At 44.4% G+C, this 15,646-nt stretch overlaps 2 protein-coding genes across 3 annotated transcripts; both read right to left on the reverse strand.

Annotated features, from left to right (window-relative positions):
* Positions 1-1,466: 1,466 nt before the first annotated feature.
* Positions 1,467-4,401, reverse strand: LOC123057813 (sodium/potassium/calcium exchanger 1). The gene is made up of 7 exons (XM_044480699.1): positions 3,706-4,401; positions 3,097-3,204; positions 2,810-2,938; positions 2,540-2,668; positions 2,252-2,380; positions 1,981-2,162; positions 1,467-1,504 (listed from the first exon to the last, which is right to left on the reverse strand). The coding sequence occupies exons 1-7, from the start codon at positions 3,929-3,931 to the stop codon at positions 1,475-1,477; spliced, it is 933 nt and encodes a 310-aa protein (XP_044336634.1). The 5' UTR covers positions 3,932-4,401; the 3' UTR covers positions 1,467-1,474.
* Positions 4,402-8,274: 3,873 nt separating this feature from the next.
* Positions 8,275-13,691, reverse strand: LOC123060126 (uncharacterized). Of its 2 annotated transcripts, none has more exons than XM_044482698.1 (7): positions 13,315-13,691; positions 12,654-12,782; positions 12,429-12,548; positions 12,167-12,298; positions 11,893-12,012; positions 11,623-11,804; positions 8,275-8,687 (listed from the first exon to the last, which is right to left on the reverse strand). In XM_044482698.1, the coding sequence occupies exons 1-7, from the start codon at positions 13,562-13,564 to the stop codon at positions 8,565-8,567; spliced, it is 1,056 nt and encodes a 351-aa protein (XP_044338633.1). In that variant the 5' UTR covers positions 13,565-13,691; the 3' UTR covers positions 8,275-8,564. The 2 variants fall into 2 exon arrangements, with proteins under 2 accessions (XP_044338633.1, XP_044338632.1); XM_044482697.1 differs by having other exon boundaries at positions 12,429-12,566.
* Between the last annotated feature and the right edge of the window lie 1,955 nt (positions 13,692-15,646).

The raw sequence follows: 15,646 nt of genomic DNA on the forward strand, positions 1-15,646 counted from the left end.
CAGCACATTATGGATTATCCAGTCCCATCTTGACATTTCCAAGTTATCATTATTCATCCCGCAAGAAAAGTTATAAGTATTCCTCTGCTCCATCTTTATCTGTCCTTTTACAGTAACGATCTTTATCTGTTGTTACACCAAAAGAACTCACACCTGAATAGTTTCGTTGAACATCTCATGCCAGATTACCCAGAAAGTTGATCAGAGCAAATACGATTAATGCCATCTTTATTTCGTAAGTATACGCCAAAAACAAAATTGCATCCCCTTTCAGAAACTGTTGAGAGTGGAGGAAACTATAGTAGGGAAGTAATTAATCTGAATACATGTAGAACAAGTACTGTGGGTGAAACATAAGGTAAATATATTGCTACAATACGTCCGCAGGCTTTTGACACTAATCAAAATCACTCGAAGCAACAAAAGGCATTAGGCCAGGTAACCCCTAAATTACACTCCTAGCAAGAAAACTGACAAAATTGGCATGACCAGATGATAATTTATTCACAGAAAAGAAAAGAGAGCACGAAAACAACATTTTACCGGCGTAATGAACAACCAAGCAGACTAACATGTAACCATCCTTTGCTAATCAGTCGTCAGTCGTTGCCCAGCACCCTGAAGTTCACATGAATATCAGAGACTAAACAAATCAAGTGCAGCGCAGACATCTTCATGTTCTGCAGCAAATCCATTTCTAAGTAACCACAGCTCATATAGCTGCAACAAGACACTAGAAGCAACAAAATGTATCTTCATTACAGCTCAGGACAGGAGCAGATTCTATCTAATCAAATCCTTGTGAGTGGGCATTAACATTACATAATCAGCCGAGTGTTAAGTTGGGATCATATCATTCCTTAAACTTCCGCCACTTCAGAAGAAGCAGAAGCACGTCACTTCACTTCCGCCTCGCAGCGCAATTGAGGTAGTCATGGTCGCCATGTTTTTAAGGCGTCGCCTTACGGGGACGCTTAGACGCCATGACATAATTATGCTGCTGTAACTGGCCAAACTCATATCGCAGACATATGTATATATAACGGAGGATTTGCTGGCAGCAGTGTGATTAACGACCAATCAGATCAACATGTAACCATAAAACCATTCCGTTGCTAGTCAGCCGTTGCCCAACAGATTCAGTACGAATAATACACCTACGTTCAGATAGACACCAGAGGAGACTGAACAGATCAACAAGTGTAGACACCTTAATGTTCTGCAGCAAGCCCATTTCTAAGATAAGTAATAACTAGCGGCCATTACAGCTCGCATAACTGTAAAAGCATCACTAAAGCAACAAAAGGCATTGCCATGTGAGCAGAATCTACCTAACTAAATCATACTATCTAGGTATTAACACAACATAATTTCACTGGCTGTTAGTTGGAGCCATCGCATTCATCTTTCCTCAGAATAAGTCGAAGCGTGCCTCTCAGGGCAGTTGCGGTAGTCATGATTGAGTACATATTCCTTACAGCCTTCGTTTTTTCTGTGGCTTTGCCTGGTACACAGGAGGATCTAGTCAGTGATAAATATAACAACTGCTTGTAAGTGGAAAAAATGATTCCAACGGAGGACATGGCATGGTCATATGATAGCTAAATGGATGATTTTACTGGCAATAAAAGAAAGAATACCATCAGGACAAGTCATGTGCAGCTCTAAAAATTATTACATTGTAAAGATTAAGATACGCTAGTCATATCGATTTTTGGGACATGTCAATGAGAAATATCAATATGGAGGTTGCTTGCTTAACGCATACATTATATCATCCGGATAAAAATAAATGTGATGGCCCTAGGAATACAAGGGCTAAGGCAGAATGAAAAGTAATATGTAATACACAGAACATCTGCAGCTGGCTCAGTAGTCAAGACAGTGGGATTAGTTATTCAACCATATTTTACAAATTTGCCTATGAAGCAATTAATCTAGAGGCACACGGGTACGAGTAGAATTCCGTGTAGAGCTTACCATCTTCCTGTAGTACTCATTTTCAGCTCTCAACTCTTCATTCTGCTTCTTCAAAGACTTGTTCTCCTCTGTCTTGAAATGCAACTCCAGTTCGAGCCTCTGAATCTGTTCAGCCTCGAGCTCTTTCGTCTTGCGAACAAGCTGCAGCCTCAGCCTCTGATTCTCAGCTCTCAGATACTCACCTGCATTGATACAAAATATATTATCGAGAAAAGCATTGTGTATTTTGAAATATGCGAGCACTAGGAGCTAGTGATTATCTTTTGTATACCTTGACTTGTTTTGTTCTGGATCTCGATTCCAATCGGTTGCACTCCGTTGGGTGTCACGGTTGCTTTCCTCTTCCTTCCTTGCTCCCAGCCTCCAATCTGAACGTAGTTGTCTACAGAAACATACTTGTCTGCATTTAAACATTTTATTTGCACATTACTCACAATGTAATCAATCTGACAGATAACGACGCACGCTTTCTACTCATGATGAAAGTGAAACTGCATACATGGATACTGTGTTCTAAAATAAGTACCAATTGCAAGGTATGATGAATACTTCTTTATACCTTGACCTTCTTCGTTCTGGATCTCAATTCCAGTAGCCTGCAGTTCGTTTCGTTTAGCAGTTACTTCTCTCTTCCTTCCTTGCTCCCAGCCCCCAATCTTAACGTAGTTGTCCTCAGAAACGTGCTCGTCTGCATTTAAACATTTCATTTGCACACCATTCAAAGCGCGATCAATCTCCGAGATACCGAAGCATGCATTCGACTCATGATGAAACTGCTGTGTTCTATAAGTACAGATTGCAACAAGGTGTGATCAACACTTCTTTATACCTTGACCTTCTTCGTTCTGGATCTCATTTCCGGTAGCCTGCGGTTCGTATCGTTCGGCGGTTGCTGTTCTCTTCATTCCCTGCAGCCCGCCTCCAATCTGAACATAGCTGTCCTCAGAAACATGCTCGGCTGCACTTAAACATTCCATTCGCACACCACTCAAAATGTAGTAATTCTCAGAGATAACAAAGCACACATTCTAATTCTACTCATGATGAACTGCATACATGGATATTATGTTCTATAAGTAACAGTTGCAAGAAGGGGTGGTCAATACTTGTTTATACCTTCATCTTCAGAAGCCCGTGGTGTATTTAGTTTGGCGTCTCCTTCTATGTTCCTTCCCTGCAGCTCACCTTCACGCGGAAAACGGCTATCCTCAGAAACCCCCTCCTCTGCAACAGACATTTTCCATTTGCAACACCACTCAGGTTTCAAAAATCCAATCAATCTCACAGATATAGCACCAATTGCATGGAAAATCAAGAACATCGTCGATCTACACTACAGCTAGTACTAATTGCAGGAACATTTGAGTTTACGATCCAGTGGTACCAAATGCTCTGCTCCTGGGAACTGGTTTTTCTAGAGGGCGTGGAAACTGTGTTGACTGCATAGAAACCAAACGCATTTGGCTGATCGTTGACCAGGATTCAAACTGTGGAGTCGATCGATTCAACGATTTCCCCGAGAAAACCCTAAATCAGGGTCTGAACCCCCGAAAAATCCCCCAATCTATCGGGGAAGCATCCTAGAAGCCGCTTGCGATTTCCGGAGCTGCGAGCCATGCGAGATGGAGGCGGCGAGAAATCGAAGCAAGGGGTGACCGTCCACGGCGATAGAAAATGAAAATGTAATTAAGGAAGTGCGTGCGAGTGAGACTCCCGCTTAATTACCGTCGCAATCGCCGGCGGCGCCCTCCCTCCCGGCGGGCGCGTGGGCCTCCGACGCCGTCTCCTCGCCCGCATTCTCCTCCTCCTGCTGCTGCCCCTGCTCGAAACCGGAATCGGAGTCCGTCCCGTCTTCATCGTCGTCTTGCCCTTGGTCGACGGCGACGCCATTGTTGAATGTCTCCCACCACTTTTTGAAGTCGTCAGGTACGTCGGCGGCGGTGGTGGCCATGCGGATGTTGGCCGGAGCGAAAGCGGAAGACTCTCGTGCTTCTCACTCTCCCCCTCTCTCTCTCTCAGGAGTCCGGTTGTGATTTGCGAGTGGTGGGTGCGGACTGACGACGAAATTATCGAGTTTACTTAACTTTTCACCTTTCCACTGTACCCACGCGCTGCAATTCCATTCCATTTTCCTAAAGAAAAAAAATCAAAATGCTACTCAAAGAAGCATCGGTATTCATTTCATTCCTGCGGCTAAAGCATCTGTATTCTAAACTCCCCCTCCGAAGTTTTTCTCTAATGCGATGCTTTGTGTTGCTACACAGAGCATAGGAGCCGGCCGCTGCTTCTACAAGTTCATGGGTTTTTATAAGGTGATGGATAATGGAGGGGAATCGATCTATTACAGCTCTCCGAAGTAGTAGCAATTTCGATCGAATACAGGGTTCAGTTTCTTGCAAAAAGGGAAACTACAGGAAGATATCTAGGTAGCCGCCGCCGGGTTCTGCCTTGATCCTCTGCATGCCCCTTCTCGTGGGCGAGTTGCGCTTAAGTAGATGAGGTCTTGGTCGCTACCCATTCTGGGCCGTAGTAGCGAGAATTGGGCTTGTGTCCGCGGCTGGGCCACGCACTCCTGGGCTGGACCTCTCCTGCAGGTGGGGCTCCTTCGTCAGCGACGCCGACAGTTTTAACAAGTTTCCTCTGCTAATACAGAGATACAGAGGAGGCGGCAGGATTTGCTCATGGTGTGACGCCAATGGATGTAGAAGGAAGAAGATTTCGGCACCCCGAAAGATTTGGATGTATTTTTCAATTCTATAAGGTTGTTTCTATAACAACATGTTTTACTTAATATATGGCATTTGACTTTTTTAAATAAAGTAATACAATGTCACCGTCACCTACACTAAATCGACTCTTGTTTCTTTTCCGGCGAGGAGAACAAGCATAGATCCTACACATTGGTGGAGATGCACAATCAACATCCCTAATGTTGTTGTTTTTTAGTGATCAAGAGCAACACTCTCTCCATTCGACTTTCAAGGTTTTATTGGACACTCCCTCCATTCTGATATATAATGTATATTTCTCTGGTGCTAAGTCACATTTTTAAGTATGATCAAGATTATAGTACATCTTTTTTTAGTTGTATAGTACATCTATCATTCTATGAACTTGGTCAAACTGATGAACACACTGTGAGTTACAATGATGTTAAGATCATTGTCTCTTTGTCTAAATTTATTATTCCATAGCAACACACGGGCATTCAGTTAGTATAATGTACACTTCTCCGGTGCTAAGTCACATTTTTAAGTGTGATCAAGATTATAGTATGTTATAGAATATCCTTTAGAGTACATCTTTTTTTAGTTCTATAGTACATCTATCATTCTCAGGTCAAACTGAAAGAAATTTAACTTGACACAAGATTAGTCCTTCAAAACCCGAATAAGGAGAGTATGTCGGAAGACATGGAATCGACCACAAGATAAAGAGGTCAGTCATGAAGTTTATGCTAGCACATTGTTCATCTAACCGTGTAGTGGTGCTCTTATACTTTTCAAACAGAATAAATGATATAAACGACACGGTGAATTATCAATATAAGGAAGCTACATAAAAGTAGACAATCCTCATCCAAGAAAGGAGTCGATGAATTCCAGATTGCCTAGATATAGGGATGCAGATGGATGTGTCCGCAAGGGCCCATGACCATGCAAAATTGATGATTTTGTTAATTACCTTGGTTTTTAAAGTAGCAGTAATTAGCCTATTTCCGGTCTCGCAGACCCGTCCGTCCCCGTGCCTCCCTACCCAGAAAGCCTTTTCCTGGAATGTCATTTCCAAGTCATACCTAGAGAGAGTGTTGTCCCTCAACATAAGCTGGTGGTTGCTGATTTTCGCTTTCGGATTCGTGGCCAGCAGGATAAGCGTATCAAAGTCACTAGAACAAAGTGGTGGAAGCTCAAGGGGGAGGTAGCTCAGGCGTTCAAGGAGAGAGTCATTAAGGAGGGCCATTGGGAGGAAGAAGGGGATGTGGATAATATGTGGATGAAGATGGCGACTTGCATTCGTAAGGTGGCCTCTTAGGAGTTTGGAGTGTTCAGGGGAAGGAGAAGTGAAGCTAAGGATAGCTGGTGGTGGAATGATGATGTCCAGAAGGCGATTCAGGAGAAGAAAGATTATTTCAAACTCCTATACCTGGATAGAGTGCAGACAACATAGAGGAGTACAAGATGGCGAAGAAGGTCGCAAAGCAAGCTATCAGTGAAGCAAGGGGTCGGGCGTATGAGGACCTCTACCAGTGGTTAGGCACGAAGGAAGGCGAAAGGGACATCTATAAGATGGCCAAGATCCCAGAGAGGAAGACAAGGGATGTTGGCCAAGTCAAATGCATCAAGGATGGAGCAGACCAGCTCCTGGTGAAGGACGAGGAAATTATGCATAGATGGCAGGAGTACTTTGACAAGTTGTTCAATGGGGAGAATGAGACTTCTACCATTGAACTGGACGACTCCTTTGATGAGGCCAGCAGGCGTTTTGTTCGGCGAATCCAGGAGTCTGAGGTCAAGAAGGCTTTAAAAAGGATGGAAAGAGGCAAGGCGATGGGCCCTGACTATGTCCCCATTGAGGTGTGGAAAGGCCTCGGGGACATAGTGATAGTATGGCTAACCAAGAATTTCAACCTCACTTTCGGGCAAACAAGATGCCAGAAGAATGGAGACGGAGTATATTAGTACCAATCTTCAAGAACAAGAAGGATGTTCAGAGTTGTACTAATTACTGTGGAATTAAGTTGATGATCCATACAATGAGGCTATGGGAGAGAGTCATTGAGCACCGCTTAAGAATGACAAACGTGACCAACAATTGTTTTGGTTTCATGCCTGGGAGGTCGACACTGGAAGCCATTTTCTTGTATGACAACTTATGGAGAGACACAGGGAGCAAAAGAAGGACATGCATATGGTGTTCATTGACTTGGAGAAGGCCTATGATAAGATATCACACAATGTCATGTGGTGGGCCTTGGAAAAATACAAAGTCCTAGCAAAGTACATTACCCTCATCAAGGACATGTATGCTAATGTTGTGACAAGTGTTCGAACAAGTGATGTCGACACTAATGACTTCCCGATTAAGATATGACTACATCAGGGGGCAGCTTTGAGCCCTTATCTTTTTTGCTTTGGTGATGAATAAGGTCACAAGGGATATACAAGGAGATATCCCATGGTGTATGCTCTTTGCGAATGATGTGGTGCTAGTTGATGATAGTCGGATGGGCGTCAATAGGAAGTTTGAGTTATGGAGACAAACCTTGGAATCGAAAGGTTTTAGGTTTAGTAAAACTAAAACCGAGTACATGAGGTGCGGTTTTAGTACTACTAGGCGCGAGGAGGAGGAGGTTAGCCTTGGTGGGCAGGTGATGCCTCGGAAGGATACCTTTCGATATTTGGGGTCAATGCTGCAGAAAGATGGGGGTATTGATGAAGATGTGGACCATCGAATCAAAAGCCGGATGGATGAAGTGGCGCCAAGCTTCTGGCATTCTCTGTGACAAGAGAGTGCAGTGAATGTCATAAAATCCAAAAGGGAAGTTCTATAGGACGGCGGTTCAACCCACAATGTTGTATGACGCTGAGTGTTGGTTGGTGACATGTTCAATAGATAGGTGTGGAGGAGATCGCACATTGAGATGGATGTGTGGTCACACGAGGAAGGATCGAGTCTGGAATGATGACATACGGGATAGAGTTGGGGTATTACCAATTGAAGAGAAGCTTGACCAACATCGTCTGAGATGGTTCGGGTATATTCAGCGCAGGCCTCCAGAAACTCCAGTGCATAGCAAACGGTTAAAGCGTGATCAAGAAAGGTCGGGGTAGACCGAATTTGACATGGGAGGAGTCTGTAAAAAGAGATTTGAAGGATTGAAGTATCACCAAAAAACTAGTCATGGACAGGATGCGTGGAAGCTTGCTATCCATGTGCCAGAACCATGAGTTGGTCGCGAGATCTTATGGGTTTCACCTCTAGCCTACCCCAACTTATTTAGGACTAAAGGCTTTGTTGTTGTCGTCATTTCCAAGTCATCAATATTCCTGTTGTCAGTTTTATCACCAGAGAAACTCCAACCTGAATAGTTAAGTCAATCAGAATAAGCCCGATTAACGCTTAAGTTCAGGCCTAAATTAAATCGCACCTTCTTTCAGAGCTGTTGACTGAGTGTGTGGGAAGGACGACCAAGGAACAACTCCTTGTGCAGACTTCTGACTATCTGGTCAAATCATAGTCCTACAATGTGCATACTCATATGGCGGGCAAATGGAGGATTTACCGGCAACAGAGTAATGAACAACCAATAACTTTTGCTTTGCTAGTACGTTGTTTCACAGAAGATTCAATACTAATCAGACTAGCCTTCAGGTTCACATAAACATCAGAGGAGCTTAACAGATCAAGTGCAGCAGACATTTCATGTTTCTGCATCAAACCTGTTTCTAAGATACGCGGTAACTAGCTGCCACTAGAGCTAATATAATTGCAAAAGCATCACTAAAATCAACAAAAGGCTTGCGCACTGCCGCACGAGCACATTCTACAGATCCTAGTGTAATACAGCATAACTTTACAGGATGTTAGATGGAGCCGTCGTCTTCTTCAGAACAAGCGGAAGCGTGTCTCTCGGGGCAGTTGCGGAAGTCGTGGTCGACATATTCCTTACAGAACCTGCACAGCCTTCGGGTTTTTTGTGGCTTTGCCTGGTACGCACAAAGGATCTAGTCAGTGAATACATACAAGTGCTTGTAAGTGGAAAAAAATGTTTTAAACAGAGGACATGGCATGGTCATATATGACAGCTAAATGGATGATTTACTGGCAATACAAGAAAGAATACCACCAGGACAAGTCATGTGCAGCTTCTAAAAATTATTCCATTGTAAAGATGCGATAGCCCCTATATCAATTTTTTGGGACATGTCAATGAGAAATATTACTCTATGGAACTTGCTCGATGAATACATTTTATAGCATTCTACTGAAACTACATGTGATGGCCCTAGGAATATAAGGCCTAAGGCAGAATTCAAAGTAGTAATTTGTAATACACAGAACATCTACAGGCTGCTCAATAGTACTAGGACAGTGGCATTAGTTACTCAAACATATTTGCAAATTTGCTTGTGAAGAAATTAATCTAGAGGCATGCTGGTACGAGAAATTAATCAAGAAGGAGAAGATGTCTTAAGCTTTGCTCTAGCCTACAACATGATTGTAGCTAACACCCTCTTTAGAAAGAGAGAATCACATCTGGTGACTTTTAGTAGTGGCCAACACACTAGCCAGATTGATTTCATCCTCTCGAGAAGAGAAGATAGGCGTGCGTGCCTAGACTGTAAGGTGATACCTGGGGAGAGTGTTGTACCCCAGCATAAGTTGGTGGTTGCTGACTTCCGCTTTCGGATTCGTGTCCAGCGGGATAAGCGTGCCAAGGTCGCTAGAACGAAGTGGTGGAAGCTCAAGGGGGAGGTAGCTCAGGTGTTCAAGGAGAGGGTATTTAAGGAGGGCCCTTGGGAGGAAGGAGGGGATGCGGACAATGTGTGGATGAAGATGGCGACTTGCATTCGTAAGGTGGCCTCGGAGGAGTTTGGAGTGTCCAGGGGAAGGAGAAGCGAAGATAAGGATACCTGGTGGTGGAATGATGATGTCCAGAAGGCGCTTAAAGAGAAGAAAGATTGCTTCAGACGCCTATACCTGGATAGGAGTGCAGACAACATAGAGAAGTACAAGATGGCGAAGAAGGCCGCAAAGCGAGCTGTTGGTGAAGCAAGGGGCCGGGCATATGAGGACCTCTACCAACGGTTAGGCACGAAGGAAGGTGAAAGGGACATCTATAAGATGGCTAAGATCCGGGAGAGGAAGACGAGGGATATTGGCCAAGTCAAATGCATCAAGGACGGAGCAGGCCAACTCTTGGTGAAGGACGAAGAGATTAAGCATAGATGGCGGGAGTACTTCGACAAGCTGTTCAATGGGGAGAATGAGAGTTCTACCATTGAACTGAATGACTCCTTTGATGAGACCAGCATGCGTTTTGTGCGGCGCATCCAGGAGTCTGAGGTGAAGGAGGCTTTAAAAAGGATGAAAGGAGGCAAGGCGATGGGCCCTGATTGTATCCCCATTGAGGTGTGGAAAGGTCTCGGGGACATAGCGATAGTATGGCTAACCAAGCTTTTCAACCTCATTTTTCGGGCAAACAAGATGCCAGAAGAATGGAGACGGAGTATATTAGTACCAATCTTCAAGAACAAGGGAGATGTTCAGAGTTGTACTAATTACCGTGGACTTAAGCTGATGAGCCATACAATGAAGCTATGGGAGAGAGTCATTGAGCACCGCTTAAGAAGAATGACAAGCGTGACCAAAAATCAGTTTGGTTTCATGCCTGGGAGGTCGACCATGGAAGCCATTTTCTTGGTACGACAACTTATGGAGAGATATAGGGAGCATAAGAAGGACTTGCATATGGTGTTCATTGACTTGGAGAAGGCCTATGATAAGATACCGCGGAATGTCATGTGGTGGGCCTTGGAGAAACACAAAGTCCCAGCAAAGTACATTACCCTCATCAAGGACATGTACAGTAATGTTGTGACAAGTGTTCGAACAAGTGATGTCGACACCGATGACTTCCCGATTAAGATAGGACTGCATCAGGGGTCAGCTTTGAGCCCTTATCTTTTTGCATTGGTGATGGATGAGGTCACAAGGGGTATACAAGGAGATATCCCATGGTGTATGCTCTTTGCGGATGATGTGGTGCTAGTTGACGATAGTCGGACGGGGGTAAATAGGAAGTTAGAGTTATGGAGACAAACCTTGGAATCGAAAGGGTTTAGGCTTAGTAGAACTAAAACCGAGTACATGATGTGCGGTTTCAGTACTACTAGCTGTGAGGAGGAGGAGGTTAGCCTTGATGGCCAGGTGGTACCTCGGAAGGACACCTTTCGGTATTTGGGGTCAATGTTGCAGGAGGATGGGGGTATTGATGAAGATGTGAACCATCGAATCAAAGCCGGATGGATGAAGTGGCGCCAAGCTTCTGGCATTCTCTGTGACAAGAGAGTGCCACAAAAGCTAAAAGGCAAGTTCTACAGGACGGCGGTTCGACCCGCAATGTTGTATGGCGCGGAGTGTTGGCCGACTAAAAGGCGACATGTTCAACAGTTAGGTGTGGTGGAGATGCGTATGTTGAGATGGATGTGTGGCCACACGAGGAAGGATCGAGTCCGGAATGATGATATACGAGATAGAGTTGGGGTAGCACCAATTGAGGAGAAGCTTGTCCAACATCGTTTGAGATGGTTTGGGCATATTCAGCGCAGGCCTCCAGAAGCTCCAGTGCATAGCGGACGGCTAAAGCGTGCGGAGAATGTCAAGAGGGGGCGGGGTCGACCGATTTTGACATGGGAGGAGTCCGTTAAGAGAGACCTGAAGGATTGGAGTATCGACAAAGAGCTAGTTATGGACAGGGGTGCGTGGAAGCTTGCTATCCATGTGCCAGGGCCATGAGTTGGTTGCGAGATCTTATGGGTTTCACCTCTAGCCTACCCCAACTTGCTTGGGACTAAAGGCTTTGTTGTTGTTGTTTGTTTTGCATGCTGGTACGAGTATAGCATTCTGTGTAGAGCTTACGGTCTTCTTATAGTACTCATTCTCAGCTTTCAACTCTTCAAGCTGCTTCTTCAGAAACTCATTCTCCTTTTTCATAAAATGCAATTCTAGCTCGAGTCTCCGAATCTGTTCAGCCTCAAGCTCTTTCGTCTTGCGAACAAGCTGCAGCCTCAGCATCTGATTCTCAGCTCTCAGACACTCACCTGCACTGATACAAAATATTACCGAGAAATGGCATGGAGTATTTTGAAATATGCAAGTACAAAGAGCTAGTGATGATGCTTTTTATACCATAAGCATTTTTCTTCCAGATCCTAATTCCAGTCATTTGCTCTTTGCTGGGTGCCACTGTTGTTTTCCTCTTCCTTCCTTGCTGCCCACCTCCAATCTTGTCCTCAGAAACATACCCCTCTGCATTTGAAGTTTTGAACATTCCATTCACACACACTCAATGCAATCAATCTCAGAGATAACGAAGCCCACATTCTACTCATGAACTGCATAAATGGATATTGTGTATTATAAGTAACAATTGCAAGCCGGGGTGATCAATACTTCTTTATACCTTGATCTTCTTCGTTCTGGATCTCATCTCCAGAAGCCTGCGGTGTATTTAGTTTGGTGGCTGGTTCTCTGCTCCTTCCCTGCAGCCCATCTTCACGCTGAAAATGGCTATCCTCAGAAATCTCCTCCGCAACTGAAATTTGCATTCGCACCACCACTCAGGAGTCAAAATCCAATCAATCCCATAGTCATAGTGATAAGAACTAGTGATGATGTATTGTGAAACATGCGAGTACTAAGAGCTAGTGATGATGTTTTTATACCATGAGCATTTTTGTTCAGGATTGCAGATCCAACAGTCTCCAGTTTGCCGGCTGTCACGGTTGCTTTCCTCTTCTTTCCTTGGAACTCACCTCCAACATAGTTATCCTCAGAAACGTACTCTGCATTTGAACATTCCGCTTATGCACCACAGAAAATTCAATCAATCAAGCATGGATATTGTGTTCTATAGGTACCAATTGCAACAAGGGGCGATAAATTTATACCTTGACCTTCTACGCTCTGGATCTCAGCTGCAGTAGCCCGCGGTGTGTTTCGTCCGGCGGCTGCTTCTCTCTTCATTCCCGGCAGCACACCTTCAAGCTGAAAATGGCCATCCTCAGAAATCTCCTTCTCTGTAACAGAAAATTTCATTTGCAACACCACTCAGATCTCAAAATCCAATCAATCTACAGTCATAGATATAACATCAATTGCATGGCAAGTCAAGAAAAGTGTCTTTCTACACTGCAGCTAGTGCTAATTATAGTAGTGTAATTCTTAAATTCTACAAGGTGTGCACTAATTGCAGGAAGATTCGCATGTCCGATGCAGTGCCACCACAAGCTCTGCTCCGGGGAAGTGATCTCTCTTAATACATTTGGAAGATCGTCGATTAGGATTCAAACTGTGGAATCGATGGTTTCAACGGTTTTCTCGACAAACCCTAAATTAGGGACTGAATTACTGGAGCCCCCCAAAAATTCCCCAATCTATCCGCGAAGCATTCTAGAAGCTGCTCGCGATTTCAGTACCTCCAACTCGACATACGAGATGGTGAAAGCAGGAATCGAAAGCAGGGGGTGATCGTTCGCGGCGATCTAAAATGGAAAATAAATTAATGCTGCCGCCAAATCAATTAAGCAAGTGAGTGTGCCGCTTAATTACCATCGTAATCGCGGGCGGCGCCGCTGCAGCCCTCCCTCCCGGCGGGCGCGTGGGCGTCCGGCTCCACCTTCCGGTGGCACTCGCCCGCCACCACGCCCGCATTGCCTTCCTCCTCCGCGTCCTGCCCCCCTTGCTCGAAATCGGAGTCGGAGTCCACCATCGGCTCATCCTCCACGGCGCCGCCATTGTTGAAGGTCTCCCACCACTTGTTGAGCTCGTCAGGGGCGGCGGCGGCGGCGGCGTCGGCCATGCCGACGGGGCGATGCCCGCCGGCGTTGATTTCGGAGTTGCAGCGAAAGCGGAAGGCTGCTCTGCTGCGCGCCTGGAGGCCAGTTGTGATTTGCGAGTCGTGCCTGGCCTCTTAGTGGGTGGTGGGTGGTGGGTGAGCAGTAAAAGAAACTGCGTTTACATCATTTTTCACCTCCCACCAAAAGAAAAAAACTTGATTTTCCGCCCCCACGCCAACACGCTGCAATTTCATGAAATATTTAGTTTTGACGCAAAGACAGGGGCATGCGCTGCAATTGTTGCGGAAGACAATTTTGCAACACACATGATGTTGCAGAAAAAAAGACGCGAACGACACATGGCTGAAGGCAAGAGTTTCCCTTAAAAATAATTAAAGTGGGACATTTTTCCAACAAAGGTGATTTTTGTGATCGGGACATTGGTGTTCTTATTTACACAACATTTATAAAACGTGATTTGGTGCATCTAGTTTTCGAGAGAGATAAATTACACCGAGGTCTTGTTTTGGCACTACTGTTTTTCCACCATCAAAGGGTCTAGAATTCAGAGGAGATTTGGTGATCCCTTCCCCTTCACCAAACCTCTCAAACTCTCATAAGTATGGAATCTATAATCCTAAGTATTATTGCACTGTACTGAAAAAAAAGTGGTTGCACTGGATTTTCTCTAGCCCTCAAGTTAGGTCAACATGTGTGTCGTCATCGGAACGGATCATGGAGGTGCACGCCACAGCAACACTGCTTATACATAGAAGGACGCAAGTGGCTGGTGGCTCTATTCTATACATATTTTTAGAGCTCAGTTGTTGCATATTATCTTCATATAGCATGTCTATTATGCATGATTTTCAGTTGTTATTACTCTTTTCACTGTGAGCAATGCATAACCTTTAGTCTTTGTTAATTTTTATTAGTTTTCTTTGTTTTTGTGTGTTTTATAGGTAATGTGAAACTCCCATGGACTTAGCACGATGAAAGGGATCAAAACGAAGGACTTTCAGACACCATACTTAGGCATTTCGGAGTGTCAAAAATGATTATCTTCCAAAGTGATTGAATTAAGATCTAATACCACTGATACATAGACATCATTCACGTGATTCCAACGAGTCCATGAACGTCAAAAGCCCAATTCGCACGAAGAAATGGCGTACTAAAGGGTCTAATGCAAACGACAGAGCATGGTACGACCACACAGGGTCATACATGTGGTCGTACTACAGCCAGAATATCCCGAAATCACTCAGATTGCTTCCTTGTCCATTAAGGGATGTATTGGGAAAGGTTCTGGTTCATCTAGAGTGTTTGGATTAAAGGAGAGAACTTACATTCGCAGAGGAGACCGTGGAGGCCGGCTATATAATCACCATCAACCCTAGCGGTCGGCAAAGACCATCAATTATCCATCTCTCCCACGCCCAGCCGCCATCCACATCAAGAGGCACATGGGGGTTGTGAAAAGCCCCCATCTCCATCTATTCACCAATGCCCCTTCTCCCTTCCCCATCACGGTCTCCGTGATGGGCTGTAACAACTCTTGAACCTCCTTTTTATGTGATTTTATTTGAGTAATTATTGGCTATGGGTGTTGTCGCGTAGTAACCGGTTATTTGATATGCATCATCTATTTATGTGTGTCCTCTTTGTGTTATTATTTACCTTTACGATAATTTAGTGATTGGAGATGTCTGATTTATTGGCGTATTTAGAGACATCTAACTCCCCAGTCCACACATGGAGTTGATAGGTAGTTGTGCGATCTGATAGACCTCCAGGTGACAGGTGTTGGATCTTAAGGGGCACATCTCTTACCTAGCAGTAAACGGTTATCCATTGAAGTTATTGCCTTTGGTTCGGTCTTTGTGACCTTAATGTCTTCCGTTAGCTGTTGCGTGTATGTTACGACAAGTAGGACAATTGAGTTGTGTCAATATGACACGGCTTTAGTGTTGAAAATATGCCCTAGAGGCAATAATATTGTATTATTATATTTTCATTTTTATAATTAATAGTTTATATTTCATGCTATAACTGCTATGATCCTGGAATATGCGATTCAGTGGAAAACTCATATGCACTTGTGG

This window comes from Triticum aestivum, chromosome 3A (genome assembly GCF_018294505.1).
Source record: "Triticum aestivum cultivar Chinese Spring chromosome 3A, IWGSC CS RefSeq v2.1, whole genome shotgun sequence".
Taxonomy (NCBI): domain Eukaryota; kingdom Viridiplantae; phylum Streptophyta; class Magnoliopsida; order Poales; family Poaceae; genus Triticum; species Triticum aestivum.

Coding starts and splice junctions, on each gene's coding strand:
- LOC123057813 (XM_044480699.1), bottom strand. CDS start 3,931: ATGGCCACCACCGCCGCCGACGTACCTGACGACTTCAAAAAGTGGTGG. Junction 2,669..2,809: donor CCAGAACGAAGAAGGTCAAG/GTATAAAGAAGT, acceptor GTTTAAATGCAG/ACGAGCACGTTTCTGAGGAC. Junction 1,505..1,980: donor ATGAGTACTACAGGAAGATG/GTAAGCTCTACA, acceptor CCTGTGTACCAG/GCAAAGCCACAGAAAAAACG.
- LOC123060126 (XM_044482697.1), bottom strand. CDS start 13,564: ATGGCCGACGCCGCCGCCGCCGCCGCCCCTGACGAGCTCAACAAGTGG. Junction 12,783..13,314: donor CGCCGCCCGCGATTACGATG/GTAATTAAGCGG, acceptor TTTCTGTTACAG/AGAAGGAGATTTCTGAGGAT. Junction 12,299..12,428: donor CCTGAACAAAAATGCTCATG/GTATAAAAACAT, acceptor TGCAAATTTCAG/TTGCGGAGGAGATTTCTGAG.